Here is a 23,593-nt window from a genome sequence, read left to right as displayed (position 1 = left end):
ATTGTGACATTTGGACTGTAGATCAGCTTGGAAGTGTGAAATGCACTGCAGCAAAAAAGAATGTTAGTTCTTTTTTTTAAAATTGTGAAAAGTTTATTCAGAGGGTCATTTATTATTCAACCCCTCAATCCACCAGAATTCTGTTTGGTTCCCCTAAAGTATTAAGAAGTATTTCAGGCACAAAGAACAATGAGCTTCACATGTTTGGATTAATTATCTCTTTTTCCAGCCTTTTCTGACTAATTAAGACCCTCCCCAAACTTGTGAACAGCACTCATACTTGGTCAACATGGGAAAGACAAAGGAGCATTCCAAGGCCATCAGAGACAAGATCGTGGAGGGTCACAAGGCTGGCAAGGGGTACAAAACCCTTTCCAAGGAGTTGGGCCTACCTGTCTCCACTGTTGACAGCATCATCCGGAAGTGGAAGGCTTATGGAACTACTGTTAGCCTTCCACGGCCTGGACAGCCTTTGAAAGTTTCCACCCGTGCCGAGGCCAGGCTTGTCCGAAGAGTCAAGGCTAACCCAAGGACAACAAGGAAGGAGCTCCGGGAAGATCTCATGGCAGTGGGGACATTGGTTTCAGTCAATACCATAAGTAACGTACTCCACCGCAATGGTCTCCGTTCCAGACGAGCCCGTAAGGTACCTTTACTTTCAAAGTGTCATGTCAAGGCTCGTCTACAGTTTGCTCATGATCACTTGGAGGACTCTGAGACAGACTGGTTCAAGGTTCTCTGGTGTGATGAGACCAAGATCGAGATCTTTGGTGCCAACCACACACGTGACGTTTGGAGACTGGATGGCACTGTATACGAGAATGAGAGGAGGAACATCTCCTTACATGCATTACATTAGAATTTGCTCTACACCACTAATGAAAGACATATCTATAGCTGATCGGATGGATACCATTGGGTTATATGCTACTAATATAATCATTTTATGACATTTTACCTTATGTTATTTCTACTATAGATAAATTTGGTAGATTTTCTGACCTTTCTATAAACGAGCAAATCGGCATTAAGGCCTTCTAGATTATTTGTCACTTTTACCAATTTTACAGTAAATATTTAGGGAAGAACATTCATCAAGACAGCAAAAGGGATCTCTCTTCTAACATTCTGCTTTCATTAGACTATGCTAAACTGAAATTGAATCTCTGGGGGAAATTACCTTTATCAGTGCCAGGAGGCATAAACCTAATTAAGATGACATTATTGCCGAAATTCAGTTATACTTTGCAAGACAGTCTGGTGCCTATCCCTAAATCTTTTTTCACAACACTTAAAGGGAACAAAACATCAGGATTTTGGTATATAAAAGGTGCAGCCAGTGCAGTACTGGCACTATCAGGCGCAGGCTGTACATACCATTAGTGGGCAGCTCGGATGTTTAGGCTGTGAAATCCAAGTTTATGAAGTTTGAAAATTCATCCACTTTTTCATTGACGTGTGCACTTCTCCAGATAATATCCGGGCGGGTTATGCACATGATTCCCGCCCCCCGCCGCCTATTCCTCCCTCTCTCTGGTTGTATGCACATTTCTCTATTCAGAAACATGGCGCCGGAGTTGGCACCTACACATAGCGCTTATCTCCGGCGCCATGTTTTTGAAGCCCGCATTACCCAGTTTTGTGCCTGAGAGGGCAGCGCATGCGCCCTCGCTTCTTCAGATCTCATTATGACCGCGGGAGCACGCGCGGTCACAACAGGACTGGAGAACAGCTGATCTTACCGATTAGCTGCAGGAGACGATATCGTAGCTGCAGCTAATCGGGGAACTTCATAAACTTGGATTTCACAGCCTAAACATCCAAGCTGACAACTAATGGTATGTACAGCCTGTGCCTGATAGTGCCAGTACTGCATTGGCTTTACCTTTATATACCAAAATCCTGATGTTTGGTTCCCTTTAAAGTGCTAATGTCATCATTTGTGTTTGGTAGTTCTCAGCCCAAATTTAAATTATCTACTCTTTAAACACCTAAAAAACTCAGTACAGCTCTGCCAGATTTTATCTTTATTATACAGCAGGCCAGCTTAAGGCACTAATGGGTTGGGTGCCAGGTGCTCAACTGACAAATTCGGACAGTCACTAGGAGGAGGTGCAAACACTAGTTTCTACTAGGATTGATAAAAATGATATTCACAAAATGTTGCATATACTCTAGATGGCATGGTTAGTCTGGAGACAGGCGAGATGAGGGTCAAATTTTGCTCATATTTTAAAGGACATGCCTAAATGGCAGAACCCTTATTTTCAAGCCCCAGTATCTCACCCATCCTCTCAATTTTGGAGCACTTAAAATTTCCTTTTACTTGGCGACCTTTATGATCAGTTATATTTCGATCAGTTAAGAAATAAGTATGATCCCAATTTTTTTTAGATAACTTCAATTAAGGTCCGCTCTCCAATCACAATCATATTCACAAAATGCAATAGTAACCATATCCACCTTCCTATTGATAGGTATTCTTAAGTCACCAGGCTTGCCAGGTCTTATATCAGTAACCGAGAGAAGCTATTTTACCTAAAAAATTCTTTTTATTTACATATATGCCACAAACAAGGTACACAAATAGAATTATTAAAAATTACTGAGAAGGAAAGGTGGGAAACAGTACACCCTACTCCTCACCCTTCCTGTCATATAGGGGTCGACGTCCTAAGGTTTATTGACGCCCCTATTCCTCGTCGACTGAGGCCCTATAACAACCCTCCACTCACACTAGTAAAGTACCGTGTGCCCTAGTTTAAAGTGGGTAAGGTGAAACACCCAAGGTCAGACCCATATAGATAGTATGTGACATCAATTTAGTCCAGATAATAATTCACTGTCAGTAAATGTCATAAATCATCTATAAGGGGATTATTTACTCAGTCGACTATCAGTCAAGAGTATCAGATCATAAGAACTGCTGTTGCATATGTCCAGGATGCACCCTACGCGTTTCGCCCTCTTATCAAAACACCAGGGCTCATCAGGGGTATAGAACATAGATCCTTGACAATTAAATCACAGCTTCAACCTAGAACAAAAAACATAAATATAATAATCAATACACTGTTACCAACTTGGAAGTCAATAGTTATGTCAAAAAATATATATAATGTAATCAAAGAGAGGAACAAGGACAGTACTGACCGGTGATAGTGAGTTACACCAGAACGGGACGAACCCGATTAAGGGTAGACCAATTGTGTCGGGCATCGACTCTCTCACCCAGAATTGCAGTATGTATGTGGATCGGGTACTTAGATCATTTGTAACCTCTCTTCCCTCATATATTAGGGACACTTTGGATCTCCTAACCAAATTGGAAGGGATTGTATTGGATAAAGATATGATTCTTACGTCCATTGACGTTGAATCCCTATACACCAGTATTCCTCATTCTGCTGGTTTGCACGCTATTGAATACTTCTTGAAAACACGAGGGAATCAATTTGAGGCCCATAATAAGTTCATACTGGAGCTTATGGAATTTATTCTTACTAGGAACATCTTTCTTTTCAAATCCAAGTTCTACCACCAGCTCAGGGGCATAGCAATGGGGAGCCCCTGTGCCCCCACATACGCTAACTTGCTCCTGGGCTGGTGGGAGGACACAGTAGTATTTGGAGATGAATTAACCGAGTGGTCCCCCCAGATAGTTTTCTGGGGGAGATACATCGACGATGTATTTATCATTTGGTCTGGAAGTGTTCAATCCTTTGAAGGCTTTGTGAGACAACTCAACCTAAACAATCTGGGATTAAAATTTACATATGAGGTTGGAATTGATAAAATGTCATTTTTGGACATTTTTGTCAAGAAAGAGGCGAATGGCGTATTGGAGACTACACTCTTTAGGAAACCGAGCGCCACTAATAGTTTTCTGAGATGGGAAAGCCATCACCCCCCAAATTTAAAAAGAGGAATTCCGAAGGGACAATTTTTGCGTATACGCAGGAATTGTTCCAATGAGGAGGAATTCAACAGACAAGCGGTGCAACTTGGAAAACGGTTCTCTGATCGGGGTTATCCCAGAAAAACCATTGAGATGGCTTTCTCCCAGGCGGCCCAGGTTGAGAGACATAGTCTCTTAAATACAACTAAAAGTAAGGAGGCTGAGAATAAGACTCGTCTTATTGCAACATATGATGATCAGCATTCTCAGGTGATGAGGATCTTGAAGAATCATTGGGGTATCCTCAGACAGGATAAAGACATAGAGGAATCAATTCACTCTTTTCCATCGGTTACTTTTAGGAGGGGGTGCAATATACGGGATCGATTGGTTAAAAGCCATTATGTCCCTCCTGAAACCAGTGGGGCTAGTTGGCTGACGAAAAGAGAGTCTGGCACCTTTAAATGCCATGCATGTAAATTTTGCAACTACATTGATCCATCTAAAGAGTTTAAGAGTGTGACGACTGGCAGGATATATAGAAACCGTACTTTTGCGAACTGCCGGACTCAAGGGGTCATATACCTCTTTACATGTAGCTGCCCTAAAAATTATGTTGGTAAAACAAAACGACAACTGCGAGTCAGAATAGGAGAACATCTGGGTGACATTCGGAATAAAAGGGATACGCCAATAGCTAGGCACATAAATGAGGAACATAATGGTCGCTATGAGGATGTAAGTTTCAAATCCATAGAATCTGTCCCAGAACCGGAGAGAAAAGGGGACTGGGATAAAATTTTGTTACAAAGAGAGGCGAGGTGGATTTTCTGGCTAGGGTCCGTGTATCCGGATGGCTTAAATGAGCACGTAAGCTATACTAGCTTTATTTGACTTGATAAAAGTGAATTCGACCATACCTTTAAATAAATTTGGCCTGTAGTGGGCCTGACATGAATTTATGCCCACCTATTAATCCTGGATATTGGGCATTATTATTGTTGCTTTAGGATATGACACAATCAGGTAGCCAGTGTTTTATCTGTGACTGCCTTATGTTGCTTTTAATTGTGAACACTGTTACTTTCGTGAGGGATGGTTTTGAATGGACATACCCCCCCCACCCCCCCCCCTTCTTTTTAACTTCTCTAAATCATATATGTATCATCAGTACATTATTGTTTTTGACATGGCGGGACCTATCGGGTCCTTTTGGGATACAAATATTTTCCCCATTTCGGGTATTCGTGCTTTTGGTTATTACAAAATTGTGGCGGTTGTGTGAGATCCACCTGACGGTCTCACCTTCGGGAGTATAATAAGCTCGTGCGGTGATTAATCCACGCATGCGCGATTGCGGCGAAGCTCCTTCTTTCTAAGTGGTAATGTTGATAATGTGCGCATGCGCGGGTCTTTTGCGCATGCGCGATGTGCTAGGAACGTCCGGGTATACGGAACTATTCACTGCAGTCCCAGACCCGGTGGGATGATGTTTTATGCTGCACATCCCGGAAGTGACGTTACGGGAGCGGCGGATCAGCTGTGTTTTGGCGCGGAATATGGGGTTTAAAAGTCGGCTAAGATTGCTATGTTTTAGCACACCCGTACTGGATACACATCGCTACCCAGATGACACTGCTCGTCCAGGTAATTCCATTTTGCCTTGTCTGAAACAATTCTTTGCTATGCTGTGAGCTTATGGTGTATATGATCTTTAGTGGTTGTATAATGGGACTGAGTTGGGTTATATCCCCTTCTATTTAGGCACTAATAGAGGTGTTGCCTAGACCGGGACCCGGATTTTTTGAGGTATGTGCGGCACCTCCTAAGGTCCATATAGCCTTTTGTGGGGCGTGTTTATCTGTTCATTCTTACGCCATGTATATATATATGTTTTTGAAGGGAAGACTGGCTTTTCCTGAGGACATTTGTACCATTATTACGTGATTGAGCCTGTGGCACGGGATGAATCTTTAAAAGTGCTGACATCTATCCTTAACTAGACCAGGTACTGTCTGGGTATTGGCCCTGTATACATGTACGTACATTGTTTATGTCCTGTGAAATCGGCAGGGACAGCCATTTGAGGTGATTTTTCTATCAAAACGTCCCTAATGGATGTACGGATTCATGTACTGAGATGTATGGTTTACTCACACTGTTGAAGCAGACAGAGGGGATTTGATTTGTGTGTCCTGACTTGATCTCTCATAGACCAGTACGTGCATATATGGGTGTGTTCTGAACCTCGGGAGATCTCCCAGATTGGCTGAGGGATATGTCTATAACCCGGGACTGCTTTAACAGGTATATATTTCTTTTATCTAATATGTAAGCCCTCTTTTGTCTAGGAGGGTTGGAGTGAATAGATACCTCATATCTGTATCCGTATTTGTATATATATCATGTATTGTTTGTATTGATAGATGCATTTTCCTGGTCTGTAATTCTGGAGGACAAATTATTAACAGTATTTATAACTGTTCTGGTGTAACTCACTATCACCGGTCAGTACTGTCCTTGTTCCTCTCTTTGATTACATTATATATATTTTTTGACATAACTATTGACTTCCAAGTTGGTAACAGTGTATTGATTATTATATTTATGTTTTTTGTTCTAGGTTGAAGCTGTGATTTAATTGTCAAGGATCTATGTTCTATACCCCTGATGAGCCCTGGTGTTTTGATAAGAGGGCGAAACGCGTAGGGTGCATCCTGGACATATGCAACAGCAGTTCTTATGATCTGATACTCTTGACTGATAGTCGACTGAGTAAATAATCCCCCTATAGATGATTTATGACATTTACTGACAGTGAATTATTATCTGGACTAAATTGATGTCACATACTATCTATATGGGTCTGACCTTGGGTGTTTCACCTTACCCACTTTAAACTAGGGCACACGGTACTTTACTAGTGTGAGTGGAGGGTTGTTATAGGGCCTCAGTCGACGAGGAATAGGGGCGTCAATAAACCTTAGGACGTCGACCCCTATATGACAGGAAGGGTGAGGAGTAGGGTGTACTGTTTCCCACCTTTCCTTCTCAGTAATTTTTAATAATTCTATTTGTGTACCTTGTTTGTGGCATATATGTAAATAAAAAGAATTTTTTAGGTAAAATAGCTTCTCTCGGTTAATGAATTTAATATCTTTTACCTTGATATTGCAATCGGTTTATGAAGGTCTTATATCAGCCCTGTTCACACACATGCTCTCAACAGATTTTGGTTTTACTTCTCTGAAGGTGAAAAACACGTGGGAGCTGCTTATTTCCACTATTAATAGGGAGGACTAGGAGGAGATCTTGGAATCCCCCCTTCAGTGAGCAAAAAAAGTCTCAATTATACATTATTAACCAAGTCTACCTAATCCCATCAAGGTTGTTCTGAATGGATAGATTACTGCTGATATAAATCAAAACATTATCGCTAATATGGAGTCTTTAACCAAAGCACAAGTGTCTGTGGTGTGGGGAAAGAAGTATACTTCAGGAACACAGTTTCACAATGTGTGGTGAACTCACCAATGTATCTGTTGAAGACATACTGCAGATCATGAACCAAGTCCATGGAGTTGTAAGTCCCAGAGTGGATGACAGAAGGAGTAATGAAGAGGGTCAATCAGCTGCCCTGATCACTACTGAAGGGACACTGGAAAAGGGGTACTTTCATCTGTCATAGCTGCGTCATTAAAACATTGGCAGGATTGCAAGATCATCTGTCCTGTGAGGATTAAAGCAAGGACATCATGTCCAGAAGCAAATACACAGCCTAGGAGGTCTAGTAGACAATTACTTCCCACTCTTGCACTGGACAAGCCTGAGGAAACAACCACTACGGTTGACGTGGTGGAGGCAGCCATGGACAAGTTAGTCATCCAGGTTGACAAACTACAGCCTGAAGGCTCCATCCGTCGTCTGAGAACCTTTTCGGGTGTCAATTCCATCCCAGGTGGTGAAGAAGTCTATAACACAAAGGAGGGATGTTGCTCTGCAGTATCTAGAAGTTTAGCAGTGCACTGATGCTGAGAAGAAACAGAGAATTGTGAATAGTCTGAAGGGTCCTGCTATGGAAGTGATGCAGGCTGCCACAATTTCCTTTGTAGACTCCACACCACTTACCAGGACTCTCGTGAAAAGATGTCAGATTATCTTTATTGGCTAGCTAAACTAGAGCATAGAATTGAATCCAAGGGCAGACCTAGGCCTAGACAAGTTGAACAATATCATCTGGAACAAGAGCTACGAGGAGCTCTGACTCTTGAGCTCCCATTGCTCAACGATTGAGGTGCTGTTATAAAGAGCAAATCCCCTCTTCTTTCCCTCAGTTGCTTAAGTAATTGTGATGAGAGGAAGCCCTCCTGGCAGCCAGAGAAGAAGTGACCAAGTGAGTGGATGCTGTCCCTGGAAATCTCTAGCTGAGTCACAGAGAGAGAGAACTCTTGAAGGTCATTGAGAAGCAAGGGGAAACAAACTGCCAAACTTCTATCTGCCCAGGAATTACAGGTGGACCAGCTAAAGGAATTTGTTGAGACAGCTTTCAAGAAGCAAAAATAGTCTTTGAAATTGACAAGCGATGACCAGAGTCAAGTGGAAGATACACAGTAAGAGAAAAGTTATGTCTGTAGAAGCACCCATCATATGGCTCGCAGTGTCCAAAGAGGTAGAGGTAGAGTTTGAAGATCGCTCGGAACACTCCTTTCCTAAGAAAAGGGAGGTGGAAAACAGGGATGTACAGTCCCACACTGGCCCCCCTTCAAAATCAAAGGTGTATGCCACAGCTCCATCTAATATTGCCCAGTTAGGGTGATTTTGTAAGGGTCTCATGGGATCAGCACCATATGTACCAGCCTGTTTCAATGGTCAGTCTTGCACTGTATTGCTGCATAGTGGATCTCAAGTGTCAATATTTTTTGAGAACTGGTACTGAAATTACTTGTCTAACGTGCCCCTGCAACCCCTATCTGGAATTGTGGTCTGGGGATTGAGTGGAAATAATGACCCTTACAAAGGATACATTTCTTTCATGCTATGATTTCCAGATACAATGGCTAGGGTATACAGCCATGTAACGAAGCCTCGGTGAGTACAGCGCGCACTGCCATCCCCCCATCCCTTCCACCACTTTTAATCGCTGGGTTCTGGTCCCCATAGACTTATATAGAAACCGTATTCTGGAACGGAACTGGATTTTTTAAAAAATTAACAGGGACCCACCAGTCCTATTTATCTGCGAGTCTGCTCATCTCTATTTTGCAGTTATATATGATAGGACAGTGAGCCCTGCAGCTATACCATAACCACAGAACAGCCAGGTTATCATAAGCTGCCCACTCCACCTGCCTTCTCATTAAAAAGAATAATGACAACTATTCCCAGCATTGCAAAGCTCTTGAAACCAGAAGCTCCAGATTGGAACCCTGTGTGACTACAGAGCTGCTTCATCAGGGAGTGAGTAGCTACTGTTAGGACTTGTGGTTCTGTGGCGCCCCTGACCTGGTCAGGCACCACGGAGTACTGCACCCATGCTGGGGGCAGTACAATACAGGTAATCCAGAAGGCTGACTGAGGTGTGACTACCCAGGCGCATAGTAATTAGGTCTCATACATGTACCTTTGGGAGGACTCCTGAGAGCTTCCAGGAGGGGGCGTGGCCTCCATGTCCACTCAAGGGGTGTGGTGGAGAGCCTGGTTGCTAGGTGGCGTAGGCAGGCACAGTGGGGAAAGAGGAAGAAGGAGGAACAGGCAGTCTGAAGTAGAGTGTTGAGGAGAGAGGAGTCTGGAAGTGGAGCTCAGACAGAGCGGACGTGCAGAACCCACAAGTGAGCCAGTTAGTAAGTGCAGCTCAGGGAGAGCAGTCGCATGCAGCAGACCTTGGAGTATGTCACAAGCTGACAGCATACGCGCAGTGACTACCGATGGGGGAGATCGGTCACCTGGTAGAGCCGCCCGAAATCCACCCAAGGCTAGAGAGAGTAAAGGGGTGGCAGAGTAAGGGGACTGCCAGGGAGGTACCAGGCCCGCAAGGGTAACAGGTTCCAGTGCAGAGATAGATTCACCTTTCTTCTGCCAAACCTGCCTGAGGGGGCACTTCAGACCCTCAAGACAACACCACAGAGTCCGCAGCCACATAGCAAAGAGAGGGCCCATAGTTCACAGGAGGCAAGCAGCCGGAGTGACCTAGTCCAGGCTACAAGCAAACGGGCCGAAACGAGGGGAGAACAGGCAGCAGCAACTTCCCTGGGTGACCCCCGTAGGGACTTCAAGTCGGGGTCACCACAAAAACACAAAGGGCTAAGGAAGGCGAGTTGGTAGTCACCCTCATCAGCCAGCCGGAAGGATACCTGGTTCCAGCCTGGTTCATCCCAGCTACGCCCGGGTTACTCACCCTACCATCAACAGTGAGTAAAAACCCTGAAAGACATTCTGCTTGTGCGTGTGAGTCATTCTGTGACTTGTGGTGCCACACACTTACACAGGGCCGTGGGGCTCGCCTCACTCTCGGGATGCCACAACAACTGACTGCACCCACCATCAGCCCCAGACACCCCTTAATCTGCAGTGGCGGTCTCCACTGACCGCAATACCGAGTGTGGCGTCACGAAAATCCTAAAAGAAGGTTCCCTACCTGTGACCAGACTGTTCCCGCCACGTACAGTCCCTGAAGGTAATGCACCGCTACACCGCACCTGTGGGGCTTCACAGTTCTACTGTGGGGGAAGTATGCTGGAGCTAATTATAGGGCAGTACTACTGAGACATGTGATTTCACTAATGAGGAGTTTATGATAGGACCAGCCATGGAGGCGAAGTTGTTTTCATTATATTAAGTCAGGGGTGTCAATCTCAAGGCCCATGGGCCAAATTTGGCCCACCACATAATTTATGTGGCCCGCTAGCTGGATTGCCAATAATAGCCAGGTGCTTTTCTCTGCCGTCCATAGCATCCAGTAGAAAAGAGCACTGTCCATGATGTTTTACATTTTCTGCCAGTTTGTACTACGCATGTGCTAAAGGGGCTGTAATGCACTATACAAGCAGTTAATGTTAGAATGTATGGGCTTCTGGTAGGTGCGACGTAATTTCCCTCACGTATTGTTAGCGTGACTCCCAGTCTGGAGCGCAGTGCGCCATTCGAAGTATTGGCTGAGACTGAGGAGAGATGTGATGCACGCTCCCCATCTTTAGCCCTCATTCAATGAGAAGCTGCAGTTGAAAAAGGGAAAAGGGTGGTAGGATAATGCTGTGAAGATACCTGTGTTGGGATTTGGGTGTGTGTGTGGAATGCTGTAGGGATGTCTGCTATGGGGTTTTCGGTGTATGCAATTGTTAGGTATCATGTGGTGGGATTTTTTGAGGTGCAATGTTATAGGGATGCCTGCTGCAGAATTTGGGGGGAGGGTGCGATGCTGGAGGACATTTGGTTAAATTTGGGGGGTCTATGATGCCTGTGGTGGGATTTGTTGTGTGTGCAATGCGGGTCAGGGAACGCTGCACAGGGAGACTCGGGTGTTGACCCACAGACTTGTAGCTCATAGGCAGACTAGCAAGAGTTAAGCTCTGATGGGCTGCTTGTTAATCTTCTTTGATCACATGCTGGCTGGACAATTCCTTTAATGCCAGCTATAGCTAGTCTAGTTTATTGTTGTGAGTGGTTGTGGTGTTAACCCTTGTTGATCTTTTGTTGCTGCTTGCTTTTCTCTCTTAGTGTTTGTTCCTGTGAGCGTGCAGTGTGTCTGAGTTTTAGCTTTTCCCTGTCTGTCTTTGTCTGTATTGCCATCACACTACTGCCCCTTCCTTTCTTTAGGAGAGGGGGGAGGAGGAGGGGGGGGGACAGATTATCTTTGGTCAGGATTATAGCCATGCTTGAGACTCAGGCATGTCCACCATTAGGGGTAACCCTGAGTTTAGGGATAGCCTAAGGTCCCCTAACATGAGGGACAGTATAAGAGCCCCCTGTCCTTTTCTATCTTGCAGTACAATCTATTTTACAATAGCCGTTCTACTCAGGGACAGCTCTCTTATAGCCCTACTACCCTAAGATAGCTTTCGTTAATCCCTACTAACTTGGGACAACTCTCATACAGCCCTACTATCCAGGGATAGCTCTCTTATAACCCTACTACCCAGGGACATCTCTCGTATAGCCCTAATACCCAGGGATAGCTCTTGTATAGTCCTACTATCAAGGACAAGCTTTTACATAGCCCTACTACCCAGGGACAGCTCTCGTATAGCTCTACTACCCAGGGACAACTCTCATACAGCCCTTTTACTCAGGCTCAGCTCTCATATATCTCTACTACCAAGGGACAAATTTTGTAAAGCCCTTCTACCCAGGGACAGCTCTCTTATAGCCTCTGGCCAGTTTGTGCATTGGAGTCCATGTTTGTACCGTGTTTCATGCAATGTCATATGGATATTGTTTTTTAGGCATTATCTATTTATAGAACACTGTATGGCATTATTATTCTAAGAAAGCATGGTACTATACAGTATAAAGCTCAAAATTGTTCTTTCTTCCAAAATAAGCACCCACAAATTGTTTAGCTCAGGGGCTGGTCGAAAGCGGGGAGCGAGAAGCCGGTGGTGAATGGGTGCGGGTCTCGTGTGATGTCACAACCTCTGCTGAGCCCCGGAACAGCGAGTGCCGGCACTGCTGGAATCGCACCAGCAGCGGAAGTGAGTATAAGCTTTTATATTTTAATGGGGGCAACATAGAGAAAGGAAGAGCCCGGACTGCTGACCCGAAGGGGCTCAAGGGAGGGCTACATGACTAGGAGGGATGCCAGGCCATAGGGTTAATAAGGGGTTAATGGAGAAGTCAGTTTGGGCGCGAAATTTGGGGGTGGTGCTAAGGGGCAGTTAGGATCAGGGGTCAGTGTGATTGGTCAGGGGGTGGTGCTATAGGGGGTAGTATATAGGGCAGGTCAGAGGGGGGGTGGGCCATTCCTACCTGGACGGTGACTGTAATCGTTCCCGCCCGCCCGCCCTGATTGTGGATTCGACATCAATGAAGAAAAGAAGGAAGATCGTATTTGTCGCAGCGGCGAAAAGGAGGGGGGTGTCTGAAGGTGGGGGTTTGCACAGAGGAGAGGACGGAACCCAGTGCCGGAGCGGGTTACCTCTAGCGGTGCAATTGTTTGGTAAACGGGTCCTTGCTGGGTTGAGTCTCAGCGGGACATAGTGTGGGCAACATCTGGCTTGGGCTCTCGAGTCGGTGTGTTGCGGCTGAGGGTCAGGAGATGGGCTGATGTTGCAAAGAACATTTTGGTTAACCTTCAGGTACCCCCCCCCTTCCTTTTCGGGGGGTTCTTCAATGAAGAATTGTATTGTTACATGGCTTATGTTTCTGTTACGAATAAATGGGGCTGCTGTGGCCTTTATATCCAACGTCACGCAGTGTTTGTGTTTATTTTAGATAAGAACCCTAGGGGGTAGGGGGTTGTTGGGGAAGGTCAAAGGCCTTCAGTCAGACATTCCGGAGTCATGAGAAGAGGTTGTCCTAGTAGTGGAAAACACCTTTAAGCCCATGTGAGCACTAGAAATTGACTTTTTCGTAAGGAAAATCCGGACCCTCTGAAAGAATCCCGCACCTGTGGTAAAAACCGCCCCAAAACCGTAACGAAATCTGCATGCAGTTTTGTTGCAGTTTGGTGCGGATTAGGCGGGGATTTGCCACGGATTTTCCACAGGTTAGTCCCTGTGGATTTTTACCATTATCTATGGCAAAAACCGCAGGTACCTGTAGAACAGAAGTGACATGCTCATAATTTCCGCGGGTAAATCCGCAGGTATAAAAAAACGCAGTCTGCGCACAGCATTTTTTTATACCCATAGGTTTTGCTGGGGAATGACTGCAGCAATGTTAGACACATTTTCTGCAGCAAATCCGCGGGAAATCCACAGCGTGCGCACAGGGCCTGAGACTTTCATTTGATCTAATAGCCAGACAGAACTCACAGAATTGCTTTTTCTTTTATAAGAATAAAGGGGGCTTTACACGCAGCGACATCGCTAGCGATGTCGCTAATGAAAGCACCCGCCCCCGTCGTTTGTGATTCACGGGCAAATTGTTGCCCGTGGCGCACAATATCGCTGGGAGCCGTCAAACGGACTTACCTTCCTAGCGACGTCGCTGTGACACCGCACGAACCGCCCCCTTAGAAAACAGGCTGTTTGCTGGTCGGCGAACAGCCTTCTTTCTAAGGGGGCGGTTCGTGCGGCATCACAGCGACGTCACACGGCAGGCGTCCAATAGAAGCGGATGGGCGGAGAGCAGCCGCAGAAAGTCACGCCCACCTCGTTGCCGGCAGGATGCAGGTTCGGTGTTGTTTGTCATTCCTGGGGTGTCACACGTAGCGATGTGTGCTGCCTCAGGAACGACGAACAACCTGCGTTTTACACGAGCAACGACATTTGGGAAATGGACGACGTGTCAACAATCAACGATTTGGTGAGTATTTTACATCGTTAGCGGTCGCTCATACGTGTCACACGCAACGACGTCGCTAACGAGGCCAGATGTGCGTCACGAATTCCGTGACTCCCAACGACATCTCGTTATCGATGTCGTTGCGTGTAACGGGGCCTTTAGTCATTTAACGAAAATGTGAGCATTACTATGAGTTGGAGTAGATGTTTTCCTCATATACTGACATGATATCACCCAGCACCCTTTTCTAACAAATATGAGCTAGCAAACCTTGTGCCGGCAGTACTCCATCATCAAGTACATATACTTTTGGTCTTGAAAATGATGGTGAAATCGCACAATGTTTCTATGTTTCAGTTGGCTGTGGAGTTCAATCTCTTTTTCCACCTGAAAAGTATAATGCAAAGAAAGGGTGGTGAGGAGCAGACATACGTACAGACATGGAGCAGACAGCATGTGACGCTGCCCAAGGAGATCTCCTTACTGTGCTTTTAAATATAGCTAGCAGTAAAAAATGTACAGTGTAAGCTTATCTTGTACAATGCAGTGTAGATGACTGGATGCAATGGCCAGCAAAGCATAGCACAAGACGTCTGCAATGCCCTGCAGACATCAGTGGGTATAAAGTAGGCAATGCCTGCAAACATTAGTCCTCACCCCTCCTCTTTGCTGTATCACTATTTTTCTGCTGTGGGAGATCATCTTCACTGCATAGACCTGCCTGCTGGACACGTCTGTGCATTTGTAGCACCTGCCAAAAGCACCCTAAAAAGACAAAACATTATTAGTGTGGTCATTAATGACGCATGCCAACTCATACCTGACATTAGCCAAGTGACACACAACAGGGGAATCTCATCCAGCCATTAACCTCCTTCCAGAACCTGATTGTCAGCTGAGCCGCTCTTACAAAGCTGTAATTAACATTTTATGGCAACCTGTCACCTTATAACACATTAACCCTTCAGGCCCCCCCAGTAATGTAATATAACCGTATGCACAACATAATTCTGAACCATCACAAGATATGTTCCAATTTTATATGGAAGCACAGGGGGATAGGAGAAGATCTGTGCACAGAAAGAAAAATACATCGGTAATTCCCCTGCAATACAAACATCCAAACCAGCAGATGGAGCCTTTTCCAATAAGTATTTATAAAACAGCAACTTTATAATCCACAATAATTGTACTTATGACGGTATGCATCTTTATCGGATCGACTATAGGGACACTTACCTTTCCCAATAGATTCCCTCTCTTGTACAGTCTCCCAGATTCTGGATCTTCAATAACATAGAGTGATCTCTCTGGGTGATCATTACCTGGTACCTCCATGTCCTGATCATTTCCAGTCAAGAAATCCTCTAGCAGATTCCCAAATCACAGGCAAAGGACAATCAACCAGCACCAAAACACTAGAGCTTACCCATTGGAGGAGCTCAGCTGGGACACAGTACTCTAGAGATGGGAGGAGAAGAGCAGAGGGAGGAGGTGACAGAGGACAGGAGGGAGGGCAAGCACTGGATACACAATGCAGCAGCACCAGCACCGCCTGAGTTGTGTACATGTGCTGCTGTGCATATACACATTAGGAGCCAGGGGCTGGCTAGCACAATTTAGCCTGGGGGGAAATCACAAAGCAGTGGCCCTCAAGTTGCGGCAGTGCACCATTGGACTGTTCATCTCTGGCCGCTGCATTAAAGCAGCTGTGGTAACAGGCTTTATGAACAGGCTGGTGCATATATATGGAAACAGAGTCTAGCTCACTGCTTATATATGGGAACAGAGCAAAGCTTACTGCGTACATAAATACTGCAACAGAACCAAGATGACTACATAGATACGGGAACAGAATGGGAGCAGAACCGAGCTTACTACAGTGATATGAATACAGAACCAAGCTTAATACAGAGATATGGGAGCAGAACCGAGCTTACTACAGAGATATGGGAGGAGAACCGAACTACTACAGAGATATGGGAGCAGAACCGAGCTTACTACAGCGATATGAGAACAGAACCGACCTTACTACAGAGATATGGGAACAGAACCGACCTTACTACAGAGATAAGAGAGCAGAACCAAGCTTACTATAGAGATATGGGAGCAGAACTAAGCTTACTACAGAGATATTGAAGGAGAACCGAGCTTACTACAGAGATATGAAAGCAGAACCAAGCTTACTACAGAGATATGGGAGCAGAGCAAAGCTTACTACAGAGATATGGGAGCAGAACCAAGGTTACTACAGAGATATTGGAGGAGAACCAAGCTTACTACAGAGATATGGAAGCAAAACCGAGCTTACTACAGAGATATGGGACCAGAGACGAGCATACTACAGAGATATTGGAGCAGAATTGAACATACTACATAGATATTAGAGCAAAACTGAGCATACTGCAGAGATATGGGAGCATAACTGAGCTTACTGCAGAGATAAGGGAGCAAAACCGTGCTTACTACAGAGATATGTGATCAAAACTGAGCTTACTATGGAGGTATGGGAGCAGAATCAAGTTTACTACATACAGTAGATACGGGAACAGAACCGAGTTTAGTGTACAATTCAGGAACAAAATCGTACTTACTCAGTCATCTACATAGACACAGCAACAGAACCAAGCCTCCTACATACATTCGGGAACAGAACAATCTTACTGCATACACATAGTACCATAACTAAGCTTACTGCTCAAATATGGTACCATAATTAAGCTTGCTACTTAAACATGGTACCATAACTGAGCTTACTATATAGATATGTGAGAAAAACCACGCTTACTACATAGATACAGTACCATAACCTAGCTAACTACATATACAACAAATAAAAAGCTTCTCCTATATTTTCAATGTTAAACACGTACAGCAAACTGACGGACTATACACTGATGCTATCCATGTGCTGTTTTTCACGGCCCCATAGTCTTCTATTGACTATTGTCATCTGTGCTGCAGGAAAAAAAAACACGTCTCCATGTGGACCACATGGACACACAGTCTGTGTAAATACACAGACATGCTAGCAGCACCATAGGTTATAATGGGTATATGTGCTTAAAAAAAAACCGGATACAACACGTACCAGAAACAAGGACATGTGAAGGAGGCCTTAAGGTGACATAGTTAGATCATAGTGTAGGAAGGACTTAATTTGACTTGTCTTTTCATAAACACAGAAATACAAATGAAAGTCTCTAACACATATGTGAACAAGCGCTTAGGGCCCGTGCGCACAATCAGTGACAGCAGCGTTTTGGACGCAGAGTGTTTTCGCTTCATCCAAAATGCTGTGTTATACAGTACAGACAAAGTGGATGGATTTATAGAAATCTCCGACCCCTGGGCTTCTTTTAAACTCTCCATAAATTGACCTGTGGCGCGAGTTTCTGAGCTGCAGCTTGTGAATTTATTCTAAGAGATGCTAGTGCTCTGAGTGGGAGAATACAGCGAAAATCCACTGTGCCAGTGACCCTGATCATGTACACAGACAGCGTGTCTCCGCTAGAGAAAGTATGCTGGGTCCAGACTGTGAGGAAGCCTGATGCTGGGCACTCACCCTTAAAGATAAGATATAAGATACAAATGTTTTACACATACACCACAACAGGGCCGGACTGGGACTAAAATTCAGCCCTGGCATTTGGGGGTACACAGGTGTGATGCCCTGACCTATCAGGTTGTCACAGGGTATTGTGCAGTCTGCCCTTATGCACGGTGTCCACCTCCTTGGTTACGGGTCCCTGACCTTTTGGTGTTGCTAAGAACCAAGCCAATCAAAAATCCTAGAAACACTCTGCACCACACCCACCAGACACACCAATGGGTAGCCTGAAGGGAATAGGGCTGCCCACTTGGGGGGTTGGTTTGGGAGAGTCAGGAATGTAGGAGACACTCAGTTGTGGAGTGACTCTTGAGAGGAGAGGTCACAGGTTGGGAGCTGGCTCCTCAGTACTAGGTGGCAGATGTTGGTCTGGGCCTGATAGGAGCTGGAACCCCGGTCGCAGGGGATCGTGTCAAGGGGCACGGAACTGCCCAGGAGGGCAGCCAGCGGCCTTGAGCCATTTCCGAGCAGGGGCCAGGGCACGACGGGGTACGTGGACCCTAGGCCGGTAAGTAGTTTCACGCGTCCTGGTAATTTACCTGACGAGGGCGAAGACTTCATGATTCGTTCTCTACCCGCTCCAAAATCGGGGTACTAGCGCAACGAGGGGGATAGGACTTTCCCAATACACAGTCCAGAAAATCCCAAGCGTGAACCCTAAGAGCAAGCTCATTCTGTTAGCCATACGGGTGAGCGGGACCCGACTAGTTTCAAACTACAGGGGCCAACAAGTAGAGGCAGTGCCAAGGAAAAGGTCACAGGCTAACAATCAACACCATCGGGTACGGAACTCAGTGTACTCCCTCCCTGCTACAGTGGTGCTAAGAATTCCGGTTTACAAGTTGTCGGTGTCAGCGTTATTGGACTGAGTGAGTACGCAGTGACCCTTTCCTCCCCAACGGTACTCCCCTCTTCCCATCACCAAGCCCCGGGGCACTTCCCCCTACCCATGGAGGGGTTAAACACCTGGCTGCCATACCATCGCCATCGGGAGCTTCCAACAGCAGCGGTGGTACTCCACCTTACCACACACCGTGGGTGGGGTCACAAACTCTAATCACAAAATCCCCTGTAAATACCCCCCCTTTTTATTCCGGGTGTCCGCGCGACCCCTCTCGGATCCGGAGACCCCCTCGAGCCACCGCGGATACGGGTCCGAGCAGCAGCCCGGCTGCTGGCGCTGGGGCGGTACACAGGCCCACTTTTCGCGTGGTGAATGTGTAATATCTTTGTGCACTTGTAGATTGTGTAACACGACCATATAACATGTAGTCACAGCTGCATCCAGTATTACAGCTCAGGCCTATTTATTGCTCTTAGTAGCAGGACCTGGCAAAGCCGCTATTTTGTCTACAGAGCTGGGTCTCGCAGATAATGAAGAGGATGCTGCTCTCCACATAATGCTGCGGTCATGTAGCTGATGGGCAGGGATACAAAATCAGCTCCCCCTGAACTAATATTGATGACCTATTCTACAGATAGGTGATCAGGGAAGCTGTTGTTATCACTGGTGATAATTTTGGACACATACCACTTAGGGAATGTGTAATGACATTTTTGGGGGCAGATCCCACCATGGAAACTACTATGAAAAATACTCGAATGACCATATGCATCTATTGCTGTGCAGAGGTTCAGGCTTTTCAGCATTTTTTACCCACTTTGGGTTTCTAAAACCACCCAGTGGTTAAAAGAAGTGGCCGCTCCATTCTTTTGGTGTTTTCCACTTAGAAAACACTCTGTGCTTTACAATGCAGATCAACGGGAAGGCTCGGATGATGCCCAGACGTTTTTTGTTGTGTTTACCATCGCTTTTTCTTAAAAGTGCAGTAAAAAATATGTAACAAAAACAATGAGAAAACACTAAAAGAAAAACCAAAGATGGTGAAAACCATAGATGCTAGGAAACGACTGTAAAACTACACAGAAGATGGGTCAGGAAAAAAAACGCAACAGTTTTCAGCATCTTCTGCTTGAGAAATATGGCGGTTTTGCTTGAGTTTAAAATCCCTTGTGTGCACATAACCTTAGGTTTTCCGGTTTTGGAAACCCATTCCCTGCATGGTTTGTTTATTTTATTCACTCTCCCCAGGTCTGCTATTGTCTGCAGCACTGATGTCACATCACAATGACAGCGCTGCAACCAATCAAGGAGCTCAGCAGCTAACTGATTGGCTACAGCGCTGCTGATGTGATGTCAGAGATGCAGACAATTATAGACCACAGATGCAACAGCAGTTTGTACTTTTTATAACAAAACGGACGCATCAGACATCAAGAGGATGTGAACAGTCAGCCTCATGTAAGGGGTACTTACAAAAATATATCACTAGAACCAAAGATTTAAGGAGGATTTGGAGACATTCTGCTTAAAAAAATATGTGCAAACATATGCTAATTTACACTGTTTTTGGAGCAGAAACTGAGCAGAATCTTGCCAAATTCTCATAATCTCAAAACATTTTTTTTTTACTTTTAAGCTTTAAAGTGTAGAACCACCATCAGCACATGAATGTAGCTTCAGAACCACCATCAGCACATGAGTGTAGCATCAGAACCACCATCAGCACATCAATGAAACTTCAGAACCACCATCAGTACTTGAATGCTGCACCAGAACCACCATCAGCACATGAATGCAGCACCAGAACCACCATCAGCACATGAATGCAGCACCAGACCCACCATCAGCACATGAATACAGCAGCAGAACCACCATCAGCACATGAATGCAGCACCAGAACCACCATCAGCACATGAATGCAGCACCAGAACCACCATCAGCACATGAATGTAGTTTCAGAACCACCACCAGCACATGAATGCAGCGCCAGGGCCACAATCAGTATATGAATGTTGCACCAGAACCATCATCAGCACATGAATACAGCACCAGAACCACCACCAGAACATGAATGCAGCACCAGAACCACCATCAACACATGAATGCAGCATCAGAACCACCATCAGCACATGAATGCAGCGCCAGAACCATAATCAGCACAGGAATGCAGCACCAAAGCCACAGTCAGCACATGACTGCAGCGTCAAAACTAACGTCAGTACATTAATCATGCTTAGCCCCATGTACAATTGGATTGTATGAACCTACAACTCTCAATTTGTCCTTAACAATGGTAAGGAGATGCTGAGAGTTGGTATCAATTATCAGACTGCGGGCCATACAAGAACCACAGTACTGATAAGACGCAGGCAGCATCACAAATAAACATTTACATCCAGGTACCTTATAAGTGACATCATCTCTGATCAGAGTCGTTCCCATCCCTTTTGTTTCCATGTAGTACAGACACCATTGTGACGACATGGACTCTCATGGGTTAAAGCTTCTTAACATTCAGCCAGACTATTGTTCTTATGTGTGCTAAGTCATGTTTGCTTAGCTATTGCTCTCCAGACTTTTCCAGTAACCATTGTATTGTAGTTGTGTATTGATAATGTAATTACCTTAGTAGCCATTGTCTAGTCGGTGACTTGCCGACTCCATGTAGATATACTGAGTCTTTCTATGCACATCATTTAAATTAACATTATCCATGCAGCTTGAAATTCATCCAATGGGAGAAGCAATCTTGTCCAACCAATTGATGAGGACGCAGTGTATCCTAAGGGAAGGTTATGGCTAGAAAAGGGACTTCTTTAAGCCATCAGGGTGGATGAAGGTTGATGGATGCTGATGGATCCAGTCTAAGCTCTTTGGAGCTGACTAGAGGATCAGGATATCTTATGGCTTCAATCTAGGGACTCCGGATCCGGTTGGCGACCATATCCACAGCCTAGGGATTTCGACTCCGGCTGCCAGGATTGTAACATCATACCAGGACTACCTAAGGAGGACATTCTGGTTGGGACAGTTCAGTCACCTGTTACAGACTTTGCAGACCTCACACAGCTTCCTAAATCTGGCGTTATTCCTTTCTCGGTGGGTGCCCGCCAAAAGCGGGGTGCTGCTGGACTGGAGTAAGTGGCCCTGGAAGCTCTGAGGCATGGACATTCCAAATCCCTGGTGAGCCAGCGGAAGGGTGAGACTCTAAAAAAAAACCAAGGAGAAAAATTGTAGGAAAAATACCCTGACTATAAATAAATAAATTGCAAGTGCTTAATAACAGGGTACTTAGTATATACATTTTTGCAAAAAGGTAAGAAGCTGTCTCACCTCGTCACGGTGTACCCATCTGAGACAGTCCCTAACCTACTAAAGTTAAAAACATATTCTGTACCTGACTTGTGTCATGTCCAAACTTCAATATGAATGGTAAAGTGGTCAGCTGGGTCCCAGATTAAATACACAGCAAAAAGTGAGACGCAGGTAATTGTTCAGCCTCAGTATCAGGAGGGCTGCACCCCCAACTTGCATTAACGCAAGATAACAGACAAAAAACACAAAAAAAAACTGAGCTGTAACAAAAGTTCAATAAACATGCAACATTACAAGCATGTGAATTGCAGCCTCAAGACTAGAAAAAAACCAAGGAGAAAAATTGTAGGAAAAATACCCTGACTATAAATAAATAAATTGCAAGTGCTTAATAACAGGGTACTTAGTATATACATTTTTGCAAAAAGGTAAGAAGCTGTCTCACCTCGTCACGGTGTACCCATCTGAGACAGTCCCTAACCTACTAAAGTTAAAAACATATTCTGTACCTGACTTGTGTCATGTCCAAACTTCAATATGAATGGTAAAGTGGTCAGCTGGGTCCCAGATTAAATACACAGCAAAAAGTGAGACGCAGGTAATTGTTCAGCCTCAGTATCAGGAGGGCTGCACCCCCAACTTGCATTAACGCAAGATAACAGACAAAAAACACAAAAAAACTGAGCTGTAACAAAAGTTCAATAAACATGCAACATTACAAGCATGTGAATTGCAGCCTCAAGACTAGAAAAAAACCAAGGAGAAAAATTGTAGGAAAAATACCCTGACTATAAATAAATAAATTGCAAGTGCTTAATAACAGGGTACTTAGTATATACATTTTTGCAAGGGTGAGACTCTGTTGCCTGTTACATTTGTGTGTTTTGCTGGTTATGTGTTATGTGCCGTTAATTGTTTGGGGATCCAATAAAGTCTAATTATTGTGGTTCCCTCACCCTGCGTTGTCTGAGTAGTGTTACGCCCACGGTTAAGGAGGCCGGCGTTCAGTTGGGATGAGCCCTGAGCCACGCTGTCTTTCTAAAGGCGGCGGGTTTTAGTGGACGAGAGCACCCACTGAGCCCCGTGTTTCCACAACCATCATGAGATTTCATGGCCTTAACACGTCTCTGAAGACCTCCCTCTTTGTTTTTCAGCAGCACTTCCTGACACAGTGCCTTTAAATATGAAAGTATCATTATTCTGATCCATTAATATGAATATTTCCCATGCTGCAACCCTAAATAATTAATTGCTGTACTTTATTCACAAAACTTCTCTACCCATATACACACTGCCCTTATCCAAAATATCCCCTCACACTACCCCTCTTCATAATATACCCACACGCTGCCATTCTCCTTAATATAACCCCATGCTGCCACTCTCCTTAATATACCCCAACGCTGCCACTCTCCTTAATATACCCCCATGCTGCTGCTCTCCTTAATATACCCACACTGCGAATATCCTTAATATACCTCCATGC

The 23,593-nt window shown here is 45.0% G+C and overlaps 1 protein-coding gene across 2 annotated transcripts in view; it reads right to left on the bottom strand.

Moving 5' to 3' along the window:
• Positions 1-15,934, bottom strand: part of LOC142317166 (serine/threonine-protein kinase PLK2-like) — a 95,866-nt gene extending 79,932 nt beyond the window's left edge. The window contains exons 1-3 of one of the 2 annotated variants that reach the window (XM_075353228.1): positions 15,768-15,934; positions 14,996-15,103; positions 14,609-14,725 (exon numbers count right to left, since the gene is read on the bottom strand). In XM_075353228.1, coding sequence (XP_075209343.1) covers positions 14,609-14,725; positions 14,996-15,103; positions 15,768-15,908 — 366 coding nt within the window. In that variant the 5' untranslated portion in view covers positions 15,909-15,934. Of the gene's footprint in view, positions 1-14,608; positions 14,726-14,995; positions 15,104-15,577 lie in introns of both variants that reach the window. The other variant, XM_075353236.1, reaches the window with a different exon arrangement.
• Positions 15,935-23,593: the final 7,659 nt, after the last annotated feature.

This window comes from Anomaloglossus baeobatrachus, chromosome 1, assembly GCF_048569485.1.
Source record: "Anomaloglossus baeobatrachus isolate aAnoBae1 chromosome 1, aAnoBae1.hap1, whole genome shotgun sequence".
Taxonomy (NCBI): Eukaryota; Metazoa; Chordata; class Amphibia; order Anura; family Aromobatidae; genus Anomaloglossus; species Anomaloglossus baeobatrachus.
Note: the sequence above shows the minus strand (reverse complement) of the source record. Positions and strands in the feature narration are given on the sequence as shown.